The sequence below is a fragment of the Oryctolagus cuniculus genome, chromosome 14, assembly GCF_964237555.1.
Source record: "Oryctolagus cuniculus chromosome 14, mOryCun1.1, whole genome shotgun sequence".
In the NCBI taxonomy this organism is placed as follows: Eukaryota; Metazoa; Chordata; class Mammalia; order Lagomorpha; family Leporidae; genus Oryctolagus; species Oryctolagus cuniculus.
This window is the reverse complement of record NC_091445.1, coordinates 67,609,121-67,633,589: the sequence shown is the minus strand read 5'-3', so window position 1 is coordinate 67,633,589 and position 24,469 is coordinate 67,609,121. Positions and strand designations below refer to the sequence as shown.

Sequence of the window (24,469 nt, the reverse complement as noted above, 5' to 3'; positions counted from 1 at the left end):
CCGGACAGAAGATCAACAAGGAAACAGCAGATTTAATAGACACTATTGCCCAAATGGATCTAACAGATATCTACAGAACTTTCAATCCTACATTTAAAGATTTTACCTTCTTCTCAGCAGTGCATGGAACCTTCTCTAGGACTGACCACATACTAGGCCATAAAGCAAGTCTCAGCAAATTCAAAAGAATTAGAATCATACCATGCAGCTTCTCAGACCACAGTGGAATGAAGGTGGAAATTAGCAACTCAGGAATCCTTAGAGAGTATGCAAACATATGGAGACTGAACAACACGCTCCTGAATGAACATTGGGTCATAGAAGAAATCAAAAGAGAAATCAAAAACTTTCTGGAATTAAATGAGGATAACAACACAACATATCAAACTTATCATATCATACTTATGGGATACATAAACATATCATACTTATGGGATATGGCAAAAGCAGTGTTGAGAGGAAAGTTTATAGCAATAGGTGCCTACATCAAGAAATTGGAAAGGCACCAAGTAAATTAGCTTTCAATGCATCTCAAGGATCTAGAAAATCTGCAGCAAACCAGACCCAAATCTAGTAGGAGAAGAGAAATAATTAAAATCAGAGAAGAAATCAACAGGATTGAATCAAAAAAAATTACAAAAGATCAGCCAAGCGAAGACCTGTTTTTTTGAAAATCAATAAAAATTTAAAAATATGTTTTTCAGAATAATCACATTTATTTTCTATACAAATGTGCCACTCTGGCTTTGTACTGTTGTTCTTGATTAACAGGCTGCCTACTCACCAGCACACCCCATTGCTTTTCATCCTATATGTGATTTGGGCTACAAGAGACTGCTAAGCCCTACTGGGTCAGGAACCCTGGCACTTTCTACAGAAAGGCCATTCTCTATTTGCAAGATGTTCACAGAGCAGCTCATTTGGCAACAGAAAACATGTTAGTCCTTGAAAAGGGGTTTCTTTCTACTTCTTTTTTTTAAAAATAAATATTTTTCAGTGTAGAATTTCAATCTACTTCATAGCTTACTATGGCCTAGTCATTTCTAATGCAGAAAGAAGTTAGGATTCTCTTTCTTTATCTCTAGTAGAGAAGACAGAAGATACGCATAATGACAGGCATTATTAAGGGTAATCTATGTGTGTGTTAAGAGAGAGAGACAGAGAGTCATTCATTCATAATTGAGCATATTATCTCTGCCAAGGACTCTAGGGATGGCCTAGTTCAACACTCTTTGATCCCTACTCATACACTTAATAAAAATTGAGAATGACTAAGATGTTCCTGGTTCTTTTCCTGCTTCCAGCCCATTAGCACACAACTGCAAAATGGATCTGTGATTCTCCTCTTTTCCCTCTGTTCCACACTAGCCTCCTTCTTCTTTCTTTTCTCTTGACTAGGTCCACTGTCTTCCCAGGCTGCAATACCACCTACCAGAGATCTCATTCACATGGTTCATTTGCATCTCACTCACATCTCCATTCATGGAAGTGTCTCTGATGGCATGCAATCCACCAATTCTCTAAAAATTCAAAAGTAAAAATAAATTTACAACTCTGTGCTGTGGATAAAGCAAAAGGACACTTTTCAGAGAAAAGCCACGTTTTGAGACAGAAAGTAAGCTTTCATTCACCAGTACATCCTTAACATTGAGACCAGAGCCTGCACACAGTGGATGTTCAACAAACACACCCACATGAAGATCACTGAAGATCCCTGAGGGCCAGTCAGCAGCAGGTCGATAATAAAGGCAAACTAAATTAGAAATCAGAAGACCTGGCATCTAGTATAGGTTGAGAATCCTTGAGCTAAAATGCTTGGGAACAGAAATATTTCTTATTCGGAAATATTTACATATACATAATAAATTATCTTGTGGCTAGCACTCACGTCTAAACATAAAATTCATTTATGCTTCATGCATACCTTGTGCACAGCCTTTCATACCTTATTTTTAATAAGTTTATTCGTAAAGCAGTTTCATGGTGTGGAATTTTCCACTGTGACAACATATTGGCATTCAGAAAGTTTCAGATTTCGAAGCAATTTGGATGTCATGATTGGATTATCGATGCTCAACCTGTACTACCTCTGAGTGAATTAATTTATGATGCTGTGAGCATAATTTTTCCTTTGGTAAAAAAATCAATGAGGTAGCAATTTATATCTAAGGCGTTTTTTATTTGAGAAATTCTATGAAGATAAAACAGATGAATTATAGCTAAGGATTTAAAAAAGAGGCTTGTGATCTAGCCACATACCTCTCTTCTTTATTTTGTATATCCAGAAAGATGGCAATATATCCTGCATGGAAATTTTCCAGGAAAACATATGATTTTTCCTATTTTCATCCACACAAAGATGTTTGTAAAATAAAAATCACTCTCAGATGTTATCGAAAATCCACATCTATGTTTATATTGCTGCTAATCAGGTTAGGATATAAATATCCAATTATAAAATTCCACAGTCCTCATAATCTGGGGATGTAATTTCATTTCCAATGGAAGTATTAAAAGGTACAGCCAGTAAGGCATAAAAACATGTTCACTGATGTTGTATCATTGACTAAATCATTAAGCTTGACTATTCTGCTTCTTTCTCAATATACATTTGTAGCAGGAGTTGATTAGTTTTCTACTAAGAAATACCTACTTATTAAATTACATCTCATTCACCAAGACTCCTTATTTATCTTAGTACCTTTTAATGGAAAAGTAAATGAAACATTATTGCATAAATGCTTAGAGAGATGACAGTAATCCTATTCTAAATTAAATAAAGGGAAGGTTAAATAAATATTATAATCTTTCAGAAACTACAGTGTGAGCCTTAAAATTATAAATCTCCCACATACTTTTTAAGTTATGAAAGATTTAGTAGTGTAATCTTTTCTGCTGTTTTGTTTTTTAAAAGTTAGTATGCTGTCATTCAGATCTTAATATCACATTAATTTTTAACATAGCCTAATTTTCTATTTCAATAATGCATTTTTAAAATATGTATTTGAAAGAGCTAGAGAGAGAGAGAGGGAGGGATCTTCCATCTACTGTTTCACTCCCCCAAGTGGCCACAAAGGCCAGCGCTGAGCCGAGCCAAACCAAGAGTTTCATCTGGGTCTCACACTTGGGTGGCAGAGGCCCACATATTTGAGCCATCTTCTGCTGCTTTTCTCAGGCCATTAGCAGGGAACTGGATCAGAAGTGAAGCATCCATGACACACACCAGTGCCCACAGGAGATGAAAACCTCACAGGCAGAGGCTTTGCCCACTATATCACATAGGAAGTGATACTGTTTCAATTTTATGTTGTAATTTGAGGGTCTTCACACACTTGCACTCACACATTTCTTTTGCTTGATGAGAAAGTTAAAAAATCCCAAACAAGTAGTATTAAACTTCGCTTAGCCACATTTCAATGAGCTCCATTGTTCCCATGGTTATGCCAAAAAAATTAAACTTATCTCTGACTCATAGACAAGCTGAGAAACATGATATCTGATCTAATGATTGAAACAGAGCTATGTGTACCTGCTGAGCAAGAGAAAACCAATGATTCAAATAAACTCTAAACAGTTAAACTTGGAGCTTGTATTTGTGTTAGAAATATGAATGTTAGATTTGATCTTCATTTTAAAAACTCTGCTTCCCAAATCTGATGTTGATCATTTCTGCAAGATAAGTGGCAGCTTTGGACCCTGGATACCATGACTCAAATAGGACAGGAGACTCAGGTAGTAGACAAAACACAACCTCACCCTCCTGGGAAACTGTGACGTGGAGGCAATCTGCCACCAGCAGAATTTTAGAGAAGGAAATGCTCATTCCCTAGGCCTCTTCATTCCTCTCAGTTAGCTTCTGCCAGTCTCTCCTGCCAGCATCTGGCTTCGCTGAGGTTAGATGCTTAGGCCTTGATCTCCCTGGATGAATCTCCATGCCTTGCTTTTGCTCTTTTCGTGTCCCCTTCCAAAATACCAAAAACCTATACAGCTGGAGGTAGCAAAACCACATCATCCCATTCTCATGGAGCTGACAGATAATCGTGAGGAAGACAAATACTAATAAAACAATTATACAGATAAACACAGACTCCTCCTAGGGCTAATGGTCTCCAAGGAGACATTCATGGTGCCAAGAGAGCATGTAAAACTCAGTAACAAGTGGTCAGTGGAGGCCATCCTAGAAAAAATGATAAGTGGGCTGAGAGTCATGATGTAAGGGATCACAATGGGAAGCAAAGGTTGAGTTGCGGATCTGAAAACTGTTAAATGTGTCTACTGCCAAAAAGAAGCATTGTGAACCGATGCTGGAAAATGGAGACATGGCTAGACCTGTGGTTTGGGGACGGGGGAAATAAAGATTTATTCCAAGAACACTGCAAGTAATGAATGAAATAGTGAGGTCTGAGTTTATGAAAAATTCACTCTGGTCAAATGTGGTCAACAGAGAGGGTGGGGGAGGACAAAATCTAGCCAGCCTGCTTATGTAGCACAGCTTGCTTATCTCAGCCCCCAACCCCCTACTGCCAGGGACACTGCTGTGTCCCCAGTGAGGCCAGCCTTTCACTCAATAGGCTGCTCTTAGCAATCTCCTCTGCCCCTTCTTTTTCTTTACTGGTGAAGATGGAAAGTGCCCATCCTTGGAATGGAAGCATATCTAAGATTTTAAGAGACTCAAAGAATCTTGAATGTCTCAGTCACAAGACATAATTTACAGTGGGATGTCAGTCCATTTAGAACCTTAAGATATATTTGGGAACATGGAAGCCTTTTTTGTGCCTTTAAAATTAAATTAGGTAAGCGTCTAGAAGGCCATTTGAAGAAAACACACAAAGCCCTAAAAACGCCCATTGGTCTTCATTGAATAATATTGAGATAGCTATTGTCTTACTGATAGGAATTCAAATAATAATCAGTAATAACACACATAACCTTCATTACTAAATATCTGGTTTCATTCTAAAATTCCCCATTAATTCATTTACTATTAACTTTTAAAAACAGTCATCATTGCTTTTGGGTTGATCAATGATGTTTACGGATTTACCACCATGTAGATAAAAATGTAAATCTATCATACAGACTTGTTTAAATCAGTCATAGGTCTATGTAAATAGGAGGTACAGCCTTTGCCATGTTGAACAAGCACTCCTAAAGGTAAACCATGTGCATAATTAAGGTCCATTCCATGCCTATGATGGCTCTACACTATGAGAAGCAAGGTACATAACCAATTACACTAAAAATTCACATGAAAAGCCTTTTTTGAGTTAGAGTAATATGCTTACTTGGTTGGTAAAGGTAAAACCAAGATTTGACATTTTAAATCATTTACATATCTAGAAAATTTAATATCCTACTTAACTCCATATATTAGTAGCATGGGCTGTCATAACAAAATATCATATACTGGGTGAAATAAAGAAAAACATTTATTTCTCATAGTTCTGGAGGCTGGGAAATCCAAGATGCTGGCAGACTCAGTTCCTGGTGAGGGCTCTCCTCTAGGTTTGCAGGAGGCCACATCTCATTGTGGCGTCACATGGTAGACAGAGAGAACTCCAGTGTCTTTTTTCCTCTTATAAGATTACCAGCCCTATAGGATTAGTTCTCCATCCCTATAACCTAATTTAATCTTAATCACTTTCTGACATGCTCTAATTCCAAATATAATCACATTAGCAGTTAGGGTTTCAATATATGAATTGGGGCAGAGACACAAACATTCAGTCTAGAACACATGGCTAGAAAATGATGAGCCAAGATTTAAAACATGACCTCAAAATCCCAGGCTGGGTCTATTTCTCACAAGGTCCTTCTCAAAGTGGGAGTGTAGTTTGAACTTCACAAGCTAGAACATCAGCATTAGTGGGTTAAGTCAATGGGACTTATTTATTAAATCTCTAACTCAGCTACCAAATACAAAGAAATAGTCATTTGTTACACTGTGTTACCACCATGCTCTTTGATCCTTCCACTTATTGTTAACCACCTTTGCCCTGCTTATAGACTCTTAATATAGGAAACTGGTTGAAATTTTTCATAACTGCACTACAAATTTCCATTTTCTATTTCATGCTAGGGTATAAGTTTAATAAAAACAGGTAACTGAAGCACAAGTAATAACTGAAATTTAGCTTTTGAAACTGGGACAAGCAGATGATTCATGACTACGCTGCATATAGTAAAAAGACTAATTCTGTTACTGCCAGAAAACAGGTACTTGGTGGTGTAACTTCAATAGCTTCTGAGTTTAACACCATTTCCTTTCAAGTTAGACTCTACCGAAGAGGCTGAAAGTAAAGCCCTCTCCTTTTAGCAGAAATTTTCATTCACTTAGTCTGAACAAATAAGGGTTGAAACTTGTATTAAAATATAAAATCCTTAAAATTATCCTGAAACCAACATAAAACTTCAAAGCAAATTTTAAAAATATAAATGTACTTTATATTTATAATACTATGTAAGTATATGGAAATTAATTTCAAAAATAAAAATTTCTAAATTCACTTTTGTAAATCTTTGAGTAGAAGAGATTATAAATCTCACATTTATCCTTCACTATCTTCAGAAAAGTACGTGAAGAGTTGACAAACTCAAAGAGCTGCTTTGAGTTTAAATATATTGGTTTTAAATGTGATACAGAGCTCCATGAGAAAGTTGTTTTAAAATAAATGCTTATATTTTTCCACAATATGAAAGACAAATATATTTTGGGTCAGCTAAAGCATTTAGTGGGGAAGATTACATTTCCTAGCATCTTTGTTACTGTTGTCACTGCTGAATTTTTTACATGGATTATATGTAGCATTAGTTGCAGTAAGTATTCCTATATACCACAAATTTATATTTAAATATACAGATATAGAAGTATAAATTTGTGTATACACAAATATATTCATACGTGTATACATAATCACACAGGACCTAGGACCTGAGAAAAGCATGTGCTTTTATTTTAAATTTTTTTAATTTTTTAACCTTTATTTAGTAAATATAAATTTCCAAAGTACAGTTTATGGATTACAACGGCTCCCCCCACCATAACTTCCCTCCCACCAGCACCCCTCCCATCTCCCGCTCCCTCTCCCATTCCATTCACATCAAGATTCATTTTCAATTATCTTTATATACAGAAGATCGATTTAGTATATATTAAGTAGAGATTTCATCAGTTTTACCCACACAGAAACACAAAGTGTAAAATTTTTAAAATTTTTACTTTTTAAATTTTATTTTTTAAAAGATTTATTTATTTATTTGGAAGACGATGACAGAGAGACAGGGGATTGTAAGCAGAGAGCGAGAGAGAAACAGAATCTTCCATCTGCTGGTTCATTCCCCAAATTCCCACAAAGGCCAGGGCTCGTCCAGGAGCCTGGAACTCCATCTGGGTATCCTGTGGGGTGTTAGGGGCCAAAGCACTTGGGCCATATTCTGCTGCCTTCACTGGCTTATTAGCAGGGAGCTGGATCCGGACTCAAACCAACACTCTGGTGTGGGACGCTGTCATCAAAAGCAGAGGATTAGCTGACTGCACCACAACACCAATCCCTTTACTTTTGCTAAAGGCAACTGTTTTTGACAACAATCAACAGATAATCATGTATGACAAGCTTGCAGTCACACATAAAGCAACGAATGAAAGGCTCAACTCATCATTGAAATTACTGGGCAGATGAGATATTGTCCCTCCACTTCCCTCCTGTGCCCAGCAAATCTTTTACTGACAAGTTAGCATGAGCTGTACAAATGGAGATTCACTTCATGGGCCAACCTATTGAAGAGGCTGAGCACAGATCTAAGTAATCTTTCGGCAATAAAGAGTAGAAATGCCTTCCACAAGAGAAATTATTCCCACAACTCTATCCATTTGCCCTGAAAAAAGCTTGGTAGCAGTTAACTCTAAGAAGCATGGAAGGGGATTTTCCTAGAACAAGCAGGAGAATGAAATAAACTTTTAGCCTATGTTTCCAAGACAGACAGATAATAAATAAATAAAAAATGGTCTCATTGTCTAATCAATTTCAAAACTGCTAATGACATTAAATCTCCAAACCAGAAAAACACTCATGGCTAGTTGTTTCTAAGCAGAACATCTACTTTATACCCTGCAACACAATAAATACATTAGATCTAGCACACCTAAGACACAAAATGGGTATCTTTTAGAGAAAAATGGCTGTTTCTTTGTGTTTGCTAGCTGGGCTAGAGGTTTGACTTAGCTCACAAATGTTGAAATACATTTTCCTTTGTTATCACATTTGATCCTGGAAATATCCCTGTGGAATAAGGTTAGATATTTATGTATTACAATCACCGCTTTTGCAATAAGAAACTAAGGCAGAGAGATCCAGGATCACACACTAGTAAGTAGTTTGCTTGAATTACCAATGCCATCTTTGGTGTCTTTGGTGAATTTTTGTTCTTAAGCTTTATGTATTTATTTCTTTGAATAGCAGAGTGACAGTGAGGGTGAACACACCCACACACATCCCCCAACACACACACACAGAGAAAGAGAGAGAGAGAGAGAGAGAGAGAGAGAGCATGCACACTCAATAGAGAGGTATTTTCCACCTGCTGGTTCAATACCCAACTGGATCACGTGGAAGCCAGAAGCCAAGAACTCCACGCAGGTCTCCACATGGGGAACAAGAGCTCAAGTTACTTGGGCCATCATCTGCTGCCTCCCAGGTGCATCCAGCAGGATGCTGGATACGAAAAAGAGGCAGGAGTCTATTCTAGACCCTTCACTATGGGATGCATGTGTCCCAAGAGGCGATTTAACCTGCTGTGCCATGATACCTGCCCCACCGTTTTGTTTTTTAAGTTAAGGGAAGAAGAAATAGAGGCGATAAGCTTAGAAAAAAATGCAAGATTTTTGATGTTACATGGATTTCAGTATTTTACCAGGTATAGAAAATATCAAAAGATAACAACAATATATCCAATAGGTAAATAGAAACACTAAGAAAAGTAAAACTATATTTAATATAGAAGTAGTGTGCTTTGTCTTCATGAAAGTAAATATACATCTGAATAGCCAGCAATGGCTAACAGAGGTCTGATTATACTGGCTAATGTCGCTCCTCCGCGACCGGAGGAGAGGCACCGGACCGGACGCTGTTATTCCCTTGCTATCGGTTTTTTCTACAGTAAAGCAAGCACAAGTAAAGAGAACAACGAAATAACGAGCTCCCCAGCGAACTCTCCACCAACTCTCCACCCCCGAACTTTCCACCAGCCCGGAGACAGTAGTTGTCCCAGAGAGTGCAGTTGAGTCCCCTTTTATAGTCCTCTCCCACCAATCCGTGCTCCGCTGCCCGCGTGCTGAGCACGCCGCTTTTTTCCAATCAGAGGTTGGGTCAGCTCCTGCAGCTCATTAGTCAAATTGATGAAGCAGCCGAAGCCGCTGTGTAGAACTTGTTTACTCCCTCTCAGCGCCATGTTGTGGGAGCCGGGCCCTGCTTCCCACAGGTTAATGCATCCCACTTCCCCAGACTTTGAAACATGGGAAGTCAAATAACTGCTTTGAACCTCAGTGTTCCTCCTATAAAACTAGAATAGTAACACCTAGTTCACAGGACAGTAGTGATGAATCAATTATTTATGTAAATCACCTGAAACACTACTGGTACATAAAGTTTTAAATAAACATTATTTTTAATCATTGCTATCATGTGTAACGTAATTTTTAATAGGGCAAGACACAAAGGATGATTCAACTTGAGTAAGAAATCCTACACAGTTTGGTACATATTTTCAAGCTCTAAAAAACAAAATCCTTTTACCACGCAACTGCCTATAAACCACACACACATCTGTCCTCACCACCCAGAGACAGGTTCTGAGGCAGGGAAAGCAAAGAGGCACTAGGGTGAGAGCCACAGGGAAGCTGAAGGAGAACAAGATTATCACAGCCTTCCTGCAGCTATCACCGAACAAATGAGCAAAGCCGCTGATGACTGCCTTTCTGCTCCCCGGGGAGAGCAGTCACATCGCAACTAATGATCCAGTTCCCAAATAGGAAAGAATGAAAAGGAGGGAAATCTTTATTAAAAATCCCTGAAACATAAATTAAATACTCTCCCACCTCTTTCCCTCTTAACCCCCAGCAGGTGTCCTTTACACAGTGGCCCGTGCAGTTCTGCTGTTAACAAGATGCAACTCTCCCTCCCTGGACCCTGGGATTTTTCCATCTGCAAGGATTAAGTTGCCTTTGATTTCATGCAATATCTAGCTTATAGACAGACATGTAGTTTGTTTACCACTGACTTTGGAAATAAGCAACTCCAATAATTTGAGACTTTAAAGACCATCTGACATAGTTTTGCAAAAGACAATACCTTTAAAGGACCAAAGAGGTAAGAGGAATGAATAAAGTGTTCAGGTGGAACCTAGTTTACTTTGTTGCCTTTTTTTTTTTTTTTTTTTTGACAGGCAGAGTGGACAGTGAGAGAGAGAGAGAGACAGAGAGAAAGGTCTTCCTTTGCCGTTGGTTCACCCTCCAATGACCGCCATGGCTGGGGCGCTGCGGCCAGTGCACCATGCTGATCTGAAGGCAGGAGCCAGGTGCTTCTCCTGGTCTCCCATGCAGGTGCAGGGCCCAAGCACTTGGGCCATCCTCCACTGCACTCCCGGGCCACAGCAGAGATCTAGACTGCAAGAGGGGCAACCGTGACAGAATCAAGTGCCCGGACCGGGACTAGAACCTGGGGTGCCGGCGCTGCAGGTGGAGGATTAGCCTATTGAGCCATGGCGCCGGCCTTTTTTTTTTTTTTTTTTTTTTAGCATTTTTAATCACTCAAAATGTTAGATCAACTGTTGCCTGAACTTTCCATTATTCAACAGAAGCTCGAAATACTTTCTTAATTCAAGTTGGCAATGAGTTTTTTAAAAAATTAAGCACCATACCCATATGCAAACTTACCTATGAATTTTCAGGTGGAAGCTCTGATCTCATCCAGTGATTTTAAACTCTGCCTTAAAGAAAAAAAAATAAAGAACACTTGAGAGCTTTAAAAATAGCTCTGCCTTCTTCCTCCTCCAATGGAAACTCTGATTTAATTGGTCAAGGGTAAGATGATTCTAATATGCAACCAGAACTGAAGATCAATAATCCGATCTTATTTATTAATTCTAAAAGTGAGGGAACTGTGGTCCACAGAGTAAAGCATCATGCAGCTATCAGGAGAAAACAAAACAGACTCACATTGCTTGACTTCTTAAACTAACAGACTGTCAGCAAAACTCTAGTATCAATGTTATTCTTTTACAATATATTAGAGTTTTGGATTATATATGCATAAATATCTAATATATATATATAAACTATATAATATGTGTATATATATATTCATTCCCTGGCACAAGTCATAAATGTTCTTTTTTTTTTATGCTAGCATCCTTTTTCCCTAAATGACCATCAGGAACCATTTATCATTTACATTGGATTGTACATTCCATGAAGCCCAAGGACTTGTACCTCAGTAAATACTTGGTCAATGAATGACTTTGTGAACTTTTCAGAGTTCTATTCCCATATAAATTGGGAATAAAGCAGCAGAAAAGTTCAAGCATCAACCTCAGTGAATATAGCCAATTTAGAAGAAACAAATAATGATGTCTCAGCTATCCAAGGGGAAGAATCCATTAGATCTCTGTTGAGTAAGAGGTATGAATAATAACTGATGAAGCAGTAGACCTGCGGTCACAAAGACTCACCTCACAAGATTTTAAGTTTTCTTTCCCTTGTCACAGCACAGAAAGAAAAGACAATTCTATTCGTGTCAGTCTCACTGCCACATGAACTCAGTGGATTTATTTTCCCTGGCTCTGAATCCTTGCCAATACAAATAGACATAGCTGAAATATCCTGTCTGATTTCTTGACTGCACGGGACAGAGAATTGCTGGTTTAACTTGTCTGTGTGCACTTGAAGCGTTCCTCTTCCCACACTGTAGGGATGGCTGTCCTCAAAAATGGAATATAGCATTACAAGTGTTACATTTACATCTCAAAAGATCTGATGACTAATAGTAGCTTCCTTTCATCCTGTAAAAATATTGGCAAGATCCTGCCCATTGCATCAGAATAAGACAAGTTATTGATCATTTGGTTTATTATATAAAAAAAGAACTTTGCTCTAACAACCAATGCAATCCAAGCATCTCTTTCCTTCAAAATATATTTGTAAAATAATAAATCTAGTCATATCAATCATGAACATAAAAAATTCTGAAACTATCTGGTCTCAGAAAAAGTACAAGATTCCTGATATGATCTATGAACTCTGCCTACTTGTCCAGCCTCATTTCCCTTCACCTGTCCGCAAACATCCTCTGGTCCAGCTCCTTCAGACCACTTCCTGATTTTCTAACATACCATCATCTCTTGCATCTTCATGTTTATGGGCTATCCCGTTCCCTTTTTCTCTGTACTCCGGCCCCTTGCAGAACTTCCAAGAATCAGCTCAATTGTGTATCTAATGGGAAGGCCTCCATGACTCCTTCAGACAGTCTCTGCTGCTTCTACCTCTCCTGCCTCCCGTTGGATTACATTATGAAAACAGGTGCTTCTAAAATGTGTGCTCCAAATCCGAGGTCTGCTCTTTAAATCACTTCCCCAGAGCACTCGATATGGAACACAGATTTGCTGAGATCAAATAACTGCTTCTACTGCTCCCTTACCACTTCTGTTTATATATATGCATTTTACATATATATATATATATATATATATATATGCAAATATGGCTTTCCTAGGCAGTTCTGCCTACTGAAGCAACCATGGTTTCTACCCACAATGAGCCTATTAGTGTTTCTAGCTGTTTTGCTACAAATGTCTGGCTATTGGGAAAGTGAATCTATGAGACCTCTATAAGAAAAGAACTATCACCAGAAACAATATCAAAATACATTAAAAGCAAGCCAACAAATGCAAACTTGCTTCCTTCTCCAAAGCAAATTGAGCTCCAGGCAGACTTTCCTTATTCAGCAGAGTGCAAGACACAAAAGCAAATGTTGATTGAATGGAAGTACATTTTTCAAGTCAAAAGATGCTGCTATAGGCAGTCTCCCTTGATATCTGCAATCTATGATTTAAATGAAAAATCAAGAATATCTTCAGAAAATTTATCAACAGAGACAGATATAATAGAAAAGTGTAGTCATACCAAGTTTTGAAATTTAAAAAATCAAACAAAACAATGATTACTGGCACTTTTCCTAGCAGAAACACATACTCATACTGTTCTTATGTTGTATAAAGTTAGCTGCAGATGCCCTTAGAATGATGCTGTTAGAGCAGCATATTTTCTCGTAACATCATTGCTAGTACTTTAGAGCTTGACGGTGGCACAACTCCATCAATCTGACCCCTGATTGATTCATTTTTCTATTTGTTGCACATTAAAAGATATTATAGCTCTTTCATAAGGTACATTAGCAATGATGCTGCTTTCTGAAACTTGTATCATCAAGCCAACTCTCTTTCATTCTGAAAGCATGCAAGAAATGTTATCAAAAATAAATATATCAATTACTAATTAGTAAATGTCCACTATAAATCCATTGTCCAGCACATGGCTAAATACTATAAAGAACTGAAAAAAGTTCAACATGGAGCTTTTTGATGAAATTTTTATGTGAGGCTTTGTACATTAGGTTCTTTCTGATTTGAAAATTATACTTTGATTTTCTCAAGAAGTGCTCTTGGAGGGCTCACCATCTGCAAGATACCGTAGGTAGGAGGCTTAGGTGACTGTAGGTATAGATCCTGAATTCAGGCCACATACAGTAAAACAATACATGAGAAACATAAGCAAGAAAGTGTGAGACTCTTAAAAAAATATGCCAGTGAAGTGCTGTGGGAAAGAAAAGGGTAAGGGTCAGAGCAAACACTGTGAAGTTTGATACTGCAGCCTCCAGAGGTAAGTAGCACAAGAAAAGTTAAACAGGAGAGAGAAAAGTCACAGTAGAGGGAGCAACATGAACAAAGTTGTTCTATGGAACACATGGAATATGGTGAGAGCAAAGGGGTAGTTGAGTTTAAAGATCAATAAACAATAGAAATGAAAAGATAGGTTAGGCTATGTCACAGGCTTTGAAGGAATCTAAAAATTAATCCCTCGGCAATAAAATGATTTTTGAGACAGTGTTCAGAAGGATGATTATTTAAGATTAAGTTGGCAATAGTGAGATAGAACTAAAAGGAGATCAATAAAGGCTCCTGGGGCTGTTGCTTATGCTCTAACCCAGGTAGATGAGCTGGAAAGAGTACAGAGCCCTCTGGTTAATATTTACAGCCACTGTCAGGTAGAAATCTATTAACTGCTTGTGGTTTCTTAATACACAAAGCTTTGCCTCAAATACATCATTATGAAGTCTCTGATTCCTGGCACTAGGCATTCTTCATGCCTTGCATATGCACATAACTATTCTATATGTTACAAGATAGCACCAGAGTATGTGTGTGTATGTGTGTGTGTGTATGTGCCACTTCCAAAGAACACCAGCTTGTAGTATAGTTTCTATATTCTGTGCAGCACCTGACATACATGAAGCATTCAACAAAATCAGATTTGTGATTTTTTTAAAAAAATTAAGTTTTAAAAATTTATTTGAAAGCCAGCACACATACACATACAGAGAGAGAGAGAGATCAATCTTCCATGTATTGCTTTACTTCCAAAATGCCCTCAATGGCCACGCAGAAGCTATGAGTCTAGCACTCAATCTAGTTGTCCAACATGGATAGGAGAGGCCCAACTATTAAAGCTATACCTGTCACCTACTAGGATGTGTATTAGCAAGAAGCTTGAATTGGAAGCACAGCCAGGACTCCAACCCAAACACAACCCAGGCACACTGTCACGAGATGTGGGTGTCCCAAGCGTGTCTTAACACCCCCCTGGATTTGGTACTTTTGTTGCTATTTAACCCAGAGAAGACACCTTCATTGGTGTGATGATTAATTTTATGGGCTGATGTGGCTAGGCCATGGTGCCTAGATATATGGTCATATATAAATCTGGATGTGTTGGTGAGTGTTTTAGGCTAACACCATGTTCTTTCTTACATTTTGAATTCTGTTTTCGATTCTCAATACAGTGTCTCAAATTCACACCGACTTTTTTAGTTCACATTGACTTTTTCAGTCTCCAAAGTACTGTGTATCATCCTGGATCCCATTTCCTATGTATGGGATGCTCTTCCATCTTTCCCTCATTTCTACTACTTTAATGCTCAAATGTCCCTTCTTCTGAAACACTTCCCTAATCAGTAAACCCTAACCAAGGCCAGGTTCCCCTGAACTTTTAATTCACGTTATACACAACATCCCTTAATTAAACTTGGTTGGTGCCCTGCTCCATCCTTGACCATGAAATCCAATAGGGCAGAGGTATTTCTGGATTGCTTAGCATAATACTTCAGTAACTAGTCTACTGCTCTGCTGAGTAGAATGTAAATGCTCAAGAAACATCCATTAAATTAGTGAGTATGCTTGTGAGTTAGTGAACAAATTAATAAATTTATGAATTATAATGATGTCAATAATGAATCTTTACACTAAGGCTACCAATATTCATCTTTGTCTTCCTATGTAGCAAAATCCCATGAATCAAGGTGACGGATATATTACTGTCAAGCCAAGTTCAATACAAAAAGTACTGTTGAGAGTTCAGGTTTCAAGCTGCTGTAAGGAGAAAAAACAAAAAAAACAAACAAACAAAAAAAACACTGAAGGGGAAGGACCAGGCAGGCTTCATTGTGTTCACCAATTTCAGGAAGGAAAATCACCATTTCTACTTTATAGTTATTCTGAACAATAAGCAAGAACTAACCATATCCATTTCACGAATGAATTCCTCAGCTCACTTAAATAACTTTGTAAATACATAAGAAAAAAATATTTTAACATATGTACAAAGAAGCAAATCATCAAAGACCTTCTCTAAAGACTTAAAATGCTCCAAATTCATATATACTCAAACCAACACTAATAAACTTGCATCTCTTCCCATATTTTGGAGTCTGTCTTTAGATAAGTTTACAGTACTATATCCCAATTCTTATACAAACTCTTGGGCTTAAGCTCTAAAGATATTAATCAAAGTCCAAGTCATTTATTAAACTGCAAATGGCCATAAAGCAGAGTTAATGCAATTTGTAAGGCAAAGCAAACCAAGCAACAACCTGACCTATGAGCTTTCAAGACCCCTTTGAAATGTTGAGTAAAATCACCAGGGAAAAGGTTAAAATTCAACTTTACATTATGTCCCTCTTTAAATCCTGGAAAGTACAAGCATGTCCTTGACAATTTAAGATTATGAGTGATAACTTACCATACAGAATACATCCTGAGTTTTCTCATGAGGATTTTTTTAAAGTTCAAAATGCTATCTTCAGTAATTTGATTATTAATACTATACTTCCTTTTGAAATTATGGGTTTTTAAAAGCAGTTGTTCTTTGATGTACAAAATCCCCAACTAGTATATTAATTGGGCATATTTTACTACTTAAATTTGGAGTCTTTTTCTTATGGAAAGTTTCTCCTTGCTGCATCCATGCTTTAAAACTTAATCTTTAGTGATATTAAGAGTTTATTTTTTAATACTTCTCCAAAGCAGTGTTAGGTTGCATTAGTTATATTTTGCCACATAAGAAATTAACCCAAACTTAGCAGTTTAGAATAACAGATATTTATTATGCTGCAGTCTAGGGGCAGGGTTCTAGAAGCAGCTAGATGTATAGTGTACAGTGTATATTAATGTAAAGTGGAAAAGACCAGTTAGTTTTACTTAGTGGGCTCAAATAAAAGTAAAAGCATAATATCCAAAAATAGTAGAATTAAATGCAGTGTAGCTGGGTGGTTCTGGCTCATGGGCTTTCATCAGGTTGCAGTAAAGCTGTTGGTGGAGGCTTGACTGGGGCTGATGGCTGCACCTCCACCTCCAAGCTTGCTCTCATAGTGACTGTTATCAAGAGGCTTCAATTTTCACATGGGTTGTTGGACTGAGGACCTGATCTCCTCTCTCAACACTGGCTGTTGGAAATCCTTCAGTTTCTTTGCATGTGGACTGCTCCATTGGGCAGATCAAAAAATGGCTACTGGTTTCCCCAAGATCGAATGATTTAATAGGATAAGAGATAGAGTATCCAAAACAGAAGCTCACTGCCTCTGGGTGGCTTAATCTCCACAGTGGCACCTCTTCACTTCTGTTTCATTCCAGTTTTTAGAACTAAGTCACACAAGGTCAGTCCATACTCAAAGGGACAGAAATTAGACTCCACCTCCTGAATGAAGGAACATCAAAGACTCACCACATAGGCAGTGGTTAGAAGCCTGGGAGTTAGATGCATTTGGAATTAGAAAGATCTGGGTTTGAATCTTGACTTTACTACATATCAGTTGTGGGTACTTGCAGAAATTATTTAGTCTCTCTATATCATAGTTTCACCAAATGTATAATTAGTAGGATCATGGGGTTCTACATTTGATCAAACAATATGGCAAAAGGACTTGTCAGCACAGATCATTGTAAACATTCATTAACGTTGTCTACAGAGCAGTAATTGGTTAAGAAAACTATTTATTGAGTACCCTTTATTCATAGCATACACAATCCCTTGCCCTCTAAGTGCTTACACTAGTAGTTATAAAAGTTTAAAAATTAGATATAGAAATGTGAATGGGACTTTTCCTCTAGAAATCAGAGGAAGTATGAGAGAGGCAATCAGAAAAACAGTCTATACAACATAAGGAAATATATACCAGATTTCAACAGTTTTGATAGCTTCCTTTTTTTAAATTAATGAAGCTGTTTCTTCAGCTTTAATTATCTCAGAAGCACTTTATGTAAAATTGATTAAAGTACAGGTTTTTGCTAGCCTACAGGCACGCAAAATAGCCAGTCCAGTTCTGTCCTCTGGACACCTCATGGCCCCAGAAGGGGCTTGGTATAAGAAAGTTTGCAAATCTGCATTCACAGATTGTACCTGTAATTACAATAGAAAGGACCAAAGGTCGTGGTCTAAAGCTATGCCAACATAATGTAGCCATATAGTAAAGAAAATGGTTTCATATAAATTTTCTGAAAGGTAAACATTTTTCTTCTTTAAAAATGCACCATGCTCTAAATATTATAACCTAAAGAAATAAACCTTCAGCCAATTCCCACTAATACCTTATAAGATAAAAAGCCCATTTTATATGATGGCCCCTTTGTATCTTAGAAATTAGATCTCATTCTGAGGCAGTAATTTGTGTTTTATATAAATTGTGTTATTAAATGCTAACTCTAGGCTTCCATCATCTTGTAAACGACAACAACAACAAAAAATCCTGAAAGCCTATTATTTTCTGAATGTGGAATTAGAGGTTAGAATTTCAGCACTGACTAGGTATCAATGTTGTTTATCTTCCCAGAGTCAAACTCAAGCAATTTATAGGAACTTCTGCTTCTGAACTTCAAGCCCAGAGTTCCAAGGCAACCACAGGTAATTTCAGTTAGGCTAAATACAAAGATTAGTCAACAGTGTCATTGAATAGTCCATATTCTTCATTAACACCTAAAACAGAAACTATGGAAAGACTGGGAAATGGAGGTCAACTATCCAAAACTCAAATACACCATAAACTAATAAAATACTTAGAATCATTACATGTCAACGTCATGCTCTTTGGAGATCACTTGCCCCTTGCCTTCACTGGCCTTGTATCAAACCTTTATTCATTACTAGAGTATGGATGACTTTCTGAAGAGCTAGCTAGATTTCATTTTAAAAGATGGTAGACTTTACAAATATTAGGTAAGATTTGAAATTAATTCACAAACTTAAGGTTGACATAACCCGGTTTACTAAGAAACAGATCATGCCTCCAGGGGATTTGCAGTTTGATAATACATAATCTTCCTATTTAAAAAAAAGTTTGTTTATTTATTTGAAAAAGAGAGAGAATTTTTCATCTGCTGGTTTACACCCCAAATGGCTGCAACGGCTGGAGCTGGGCTGATCTGAAGCCAGCAGTCAGGAGCTTCTTCCAGGTCTCCCACATGGGTACAGGGGCCCAAGGATTTGGGCTCTCTTCTGCTGCTTTCCCAGGCATATTAGCAGGAAGCTGGATTGGAAGTGGAGCAGCTGGCACTTGAACTGGTATCTATATAAGATGCCTGCACTACCCACTATGCCACAGCACCAGCCCCCAGAATCTTCAAATATTGCATCCTTAGAAAAAACAGGTTGGCTCAGTGGAGAGGGATAGAGTAACCAAGTATAGAATTAAGAGTGTAATCACTGAATCCAGAAAAGCATATTTTAATCCTGACTTTGTTTTTTACCAGCTGTGAATCTCAGCAAGTGCTTTAACTTCCCTGAGTCTCAATCCCTCAACTTTATGAGTTATTCCAGGCTAAACCTCAGTTACCAGGAGTGAGTGTGCATATATTCTTTGTTTTGCTACTGCAATGAACTATCACAGACAAGCTATTTATTAATTAAAAAGAGGTTCATTTAGCTCAGTTTTATAGGCTGCAAGACCCAATGGACAGGTTTTAGCTTTTGCAAGTGGTCATGGTAGGAGGCAGAGAACACAGAGGAAAGGATCGCATGATAATCTCATAAACAAAGAAAGCCCACAGGCCCAAATTCAAGCTTTTAACAACCCTCTCATAAGATGAGATCACAGGAGAACCACCTTCCTCGGGCACACCCCCAGTGATCTAAGGATGTCCCACATGGCCTCCCCACCACTTCCCAATACCACCACCATGGGAACCAAGACTTTAACACATGGGCCTTTGGTGAACATTCAACATCCAAACCATAGCAGTATGAAATACCAGGGACTTCAAAAAGTCATGGAATTAAAAGATGTTTATTTTGGTGAAAAAAATTTTGAAATCTATGCATAGTTTTTTCATTACACACATTTCTGTGAACCTTTTTAGAGAGCCTTCATACCCAAACAGCATTGTAGACATTCAGTTTATATTTAAATCGGGGTATCTTCCTTCACATTTGATGTTCAGGGCACATGTTCACAATCAGACTTCTTCCAAGTCATTACACTGTTAGGAACCTCTCAGCTAATGATGGAGTCTCTGCTACCCATACTCATATGCCTACCAAGTTCATTCTCATTCTTTTTCTTGATCTTGGTTTGATTTATTTATTTTGAGAACATATCCTGATCTGGCATGATGTTGGAATACATATCACTATATTTTCCTTTATAGAACTTAATGTATAGTGGCAAAGACCAGTTAGTTTAACGTTAGTGGGCTCAAATAAAAGTAAAAGCATAATATCCAAAAATAGTAGAATTAAATGCAATGTAGTATTCTAGATTGAATCTTGGAACAAAACAAAAGGACATTAGGGGAGGGGCCAACTGGGGGACACAGTGAGTTAAGCCCCATCTTCCAACATCAGCATCCCATATCTGAGTGGCAGTTAAAGCACTGGCTGCTCTGCTTCCTTTTCAGCTCCCTGCTCATGCACCTGAGAAAGAAGTGGATGGTGGTCCCAGTTCTTGGCCCTCTCCTTCATGGGAGACCTGGATAGAGTTCCAGCATCCTGGCTTCTTTTGGCCCAACTCCAATCACAGAGGTCATTTGGAGAGTAAATCAGCAAACACGAAATTCTCTCTCTTCTCTCTCTCTTCCCAACTCCAGTCATAGTGGTCATTTGGGGAATAAACCAGCAAACATGAAATATTCTCTCTCTCTCTCTCACTCTCTCGCTCGCTCTCTCTCTCCCTTTCTGTCTCATGTAAATACTGGAGAAATATAAATGAAGCATAAAGTCTGCAGTTTAGTTAACAGTATTGTACTAATATTGGTTTCCTAGTTTTGATGAATATACTATGATTATGAATGTTAACATTAGGAGAAACTAGGTGAGAGATATATGGGATTTCTGTACAACCTTTTCAGTCTTTCTACAAATCTGAAATTAGTGGACTTCTTCTAAGTAACAAGTTTATTTAGAAAACCACATTGTATTATGCAAACATTCCTTCCCAACCATACCCCGGCACCTACACGTCACAATCATATCCCCACTACTGCACACACACAAATTTTCCAACTTCCAGCGTGCACATGTCTTTATTTGAAGGTTCACTGTCACCTGGAGCCTGCTTTGCTCTGCCCAGAACTATTGCCCAGGAATTAAAGATTGAAGGGCATTGGTGAAGAAATGTTCAAAATCTTTCAGCTCAAGAGGAGATTACCCCCAAAATGTGTGCTTGCCCCAGTTCCCAAAGTCTCTACAGAAACATTAGATTTCAGTTGCCAATGGTGGTAACTTGCTTCATTTATGTCCTTTATTTGCTCCTATGTCTTTAATCCACTTTCAAATAAACTCCTCTTTCCTTAATCCTTGTGTCTTGTGGTTTGCTTCTGGGGGAAATCCAAACTAAGGCATTACTCTTATCTCCATCTTTGCTAAGAGAGTTAAGTGGCTAGTAGATATCATAGTTGCACTGTATTATCTTGCATCCCTGAAAAGCACTCTTCACTCCACACTATCAGGAATCCTCACCAAATTATAAAATCATTGGAACCTGACAAATGAAAGCCATAGTTTTTGGAAATGTGGAAAGAAAATAAATGTTTGGAAAGAATGCTAACAAAAAGTCCTGTAACCACTAAAATACATACATTCAATCAAAATTTACTGAGCATTTTCTTTCTAAATTAGTGTCATGCAGATGAACAAAAAACAAGAATACTAATAAGTAAGATAATTTTTGATAGTGATAAGTACTTTCAAGAATACAAAACAGTGTCATGTAGTAGCATGACACAGTTTGAGGAAAGTTACTCTTGTGAGAGGTCAAGATCTTTCTGAGAGGTTACATTTAAGCTGGGGCCTGGGTGACAAGATAGAATTCTGTTACTATCTATACACTCCTATACTGATGTTACTTTGCTAAAATCCCCCTCTCCATCATAACATACATACTTTCTGTAAACAAAATTAGGCTGACTGGGAGAATACTTTCTTACAGAGTTATTATCTGTATTCCCATGAAGTACAGATCATATGGTTATTTAAAAACAAGGGGCTTATTTGCACACTAAAGTATTTATATTTACAAATTAAAGGACAAGATGGCTGAGGATTTGCTTCAAAATCTTTCAAGTGATGAAACAAGATTAGCAAAATATTGTTGACTATTAAAACTGAGTAATAGGTACCTGGGGGCTCAAAATACTGTTTTCTTTGTTTAATGTTAATTTAATGCTTAAATTTCCATAATCAAAAGATTTAAAAATACAGTATATATCGAGGATGAGAAATTCCCAGGGTTATAGGAATTCCATCTCACCAAATTTTCATCAGGAAATGATTAGTTCAAACAACAACAATGGCCAATAGAATCATGAAGATTTAAGAACAACCAAAGACTGAAATGAATAAAGGGATTACTAGATATCCTTAAAATGGAATTCTGAGGCCTTCAGGGATGAGCTGATCCTAGAAGGGTCGGTGTCTTTGTCTAGGTTATTTTACAGCACTGAAGACTTACAACTTAACTTATAAAAATGAGCCATAAATAATTTTATCCATATAAGTGCAAATTAGTCATGTCCAGTGGAATGTAATTGATCATTGCTATAAGGACAAACCAGTCTTTGTAAATTCTTTTCAACATTCTTTTCCTGTCATAATTTGTGGTTCTTTGATTACTCCTTTGAAAAAGTTACAACATGCTTTCGTGTTCCCTCACTAATTAATATTTGCTTTATTATACATGTGTTCCTTTCATATTACAGGAGAATCATAACTTCTATAAAGAATTGTCATTTAACAATAATTAGCAATTTTATGGGGCTCTAATAATGGGAAGCATGTGCTATGCGTCACCGTCTGTGTATTTTCAAAGATTAAAATGTGATTAGGCCTTGTGTGGGTACAGATGAATATTGTAGGATGTTCATCATCCATAAAAGTTTTTACCTCAACCTCCAGAACTCCACTAGCCAGCTTTTGATTATCCATTAACTTGCCAAAAATGCTACCTTGTCTAAGGAGGATTTCCCATCACTAGCAGATAGAAAGCTCTTTGAGAAACACCTACATCTAGGAATGGCTTTTAGTGTTGTTTTTAAAATCAAAATTTCATAAGCCTACCATAAGCATCTGGATATATTTTCTTTCATCTTTGCTCTATGGCAAAATCTAGGCACACTGACAGAGAAGTCTATAAGAAACTAAGTTATGGCGAGCAATGCTCCTCTGAAGGAGGAAAATTTCAAAAGTTCAAGTGAAATCAATACGTGATGGACTCATTAAAGCCATAACTTGGTTGATTAGAGAAAAATAGGATGAAAAAAAGCAGCAATTGGTATCAAGTGGGTATTTTGTGAATGAAGGTTTTACGTCTGTAAGGGCTCCTCAAAAAGTTGTAGGAAATTATTTCTCTCTGTAGTGCCCAGTATGTGCTAGGTCCTGTTTCAAGGAATTTAAACTACAACAACCTTGTGAAGAATCACTATCTTCATTTTGCAGATAAAGCTCAGAGAGTTTAATTAACTTTCTAACGGTCATAAAGATAGCAAAGATAGGCAGAGCTGGATTCCAATCCATTCAGGTAGCCAGATTGGTTTTATTCCAAAGCCTATGCTATGACCTTTCCAGAATGCCAACCTACCCTGAGGCTTTCACAGAGGTTGCTATCTCAACAGGCATCTGCCAAGCGTAATTTATAGGCAAATCTGTGTGTATTCTCAGTGAAAAAAACTTGCCAATCAAGTGTCATTTGTGTCAATTCACAATCCACTCAACTCACTGAATTAACAAAGCTAACTCTCACCCTCACCTATAAATGGCAGAAATAAACAACATACTATTCCCTATTTATAGTCCATGTTAATAGGAGATGGCATAGTATAGCAGAGGAGCCCTTGGGGCGGAGGGAGGGACTAGAAGAACTTAATTATAAATCTATCACTCCTACAGGGAAGTTTAATCCTAGAAGGATGTCTTGTCACTACTCAAGGACTCTCATTTCCTCTCCGAAGAATCAAGTAAGCATTTGGAACTCAAAAATTTTCTATAGAGGTCTACTAGCATTTGGTGAGGCTTAATTCTTCCTTGTATAGGATTGCTCCTAGTAGTAGAGAAATTTAGTAACCTTGAGTCTGGGCATTTACAGCCTATAACTCTTTCCAGCTCTTGTAACAGTTATATTACCAGTTGTCCGTAAGTACTACCTAGCAGTCAGTGAGAATCACTAGTGAATGACAGCAAGTTCTGTGAAGCCTTATGGCTCTCAGTGTCAGCTTGTGGCAATGAACTTGGAGGGAGGAGAGAGTCTCAGGCCAACTCTACCATTCACGATCATATTCTGGAAGGTAAATCACACTGTTCTCACCTTTAATAAGCCTCTGGGAAAACTGATAGAGATTTTAAATTTACATAATTCTCAGAAAACAGAAGTATGCAGAAGCAGCC

The 24,469-nt window shown here is 37.6% G+C and overlaps 1 protein-coding gene across 8 annotated transcripts in view; it reads right to left on the bottom strand.

The window, feature by feature from the left end:
* Positions 1–24,469, bottom strand: part of GHR (growth hormone receptor) — a 311,129-nt gene that overhangs the window by 278,311 nt on the left and 8,349 nt on the right. For 2 of the 8 annotated variants that reach the window (XM_070056271.1, XM_070056268.1), the window contains exons 2-3: positions 10,931–10,983; positions 1,433–1,520 (exon numbers count right to left, since the gene is read on the bottom strand). The exons of 2 other annotated variants lie outside the window; for them this stretch is intronic. Coding sequence is in view for 1 of the 6 variants with exons in the window: in XM_070056268.1 (XP_069912369.1) it covers positions 1,433–1,484 (52 nt within the window). In the remaining 5 variants the exon portion in view is untranslated. The remainder of the gene's footprint in view (positions 1–1,432; positions 1,521–10,930; positions 10,984–24,469) is intronic. 4 more of the 8 variants (XM_008262046.4, XM_008262048.4, XM_070056269.1 and 1 more) reach the window with 2 other exon arrangements.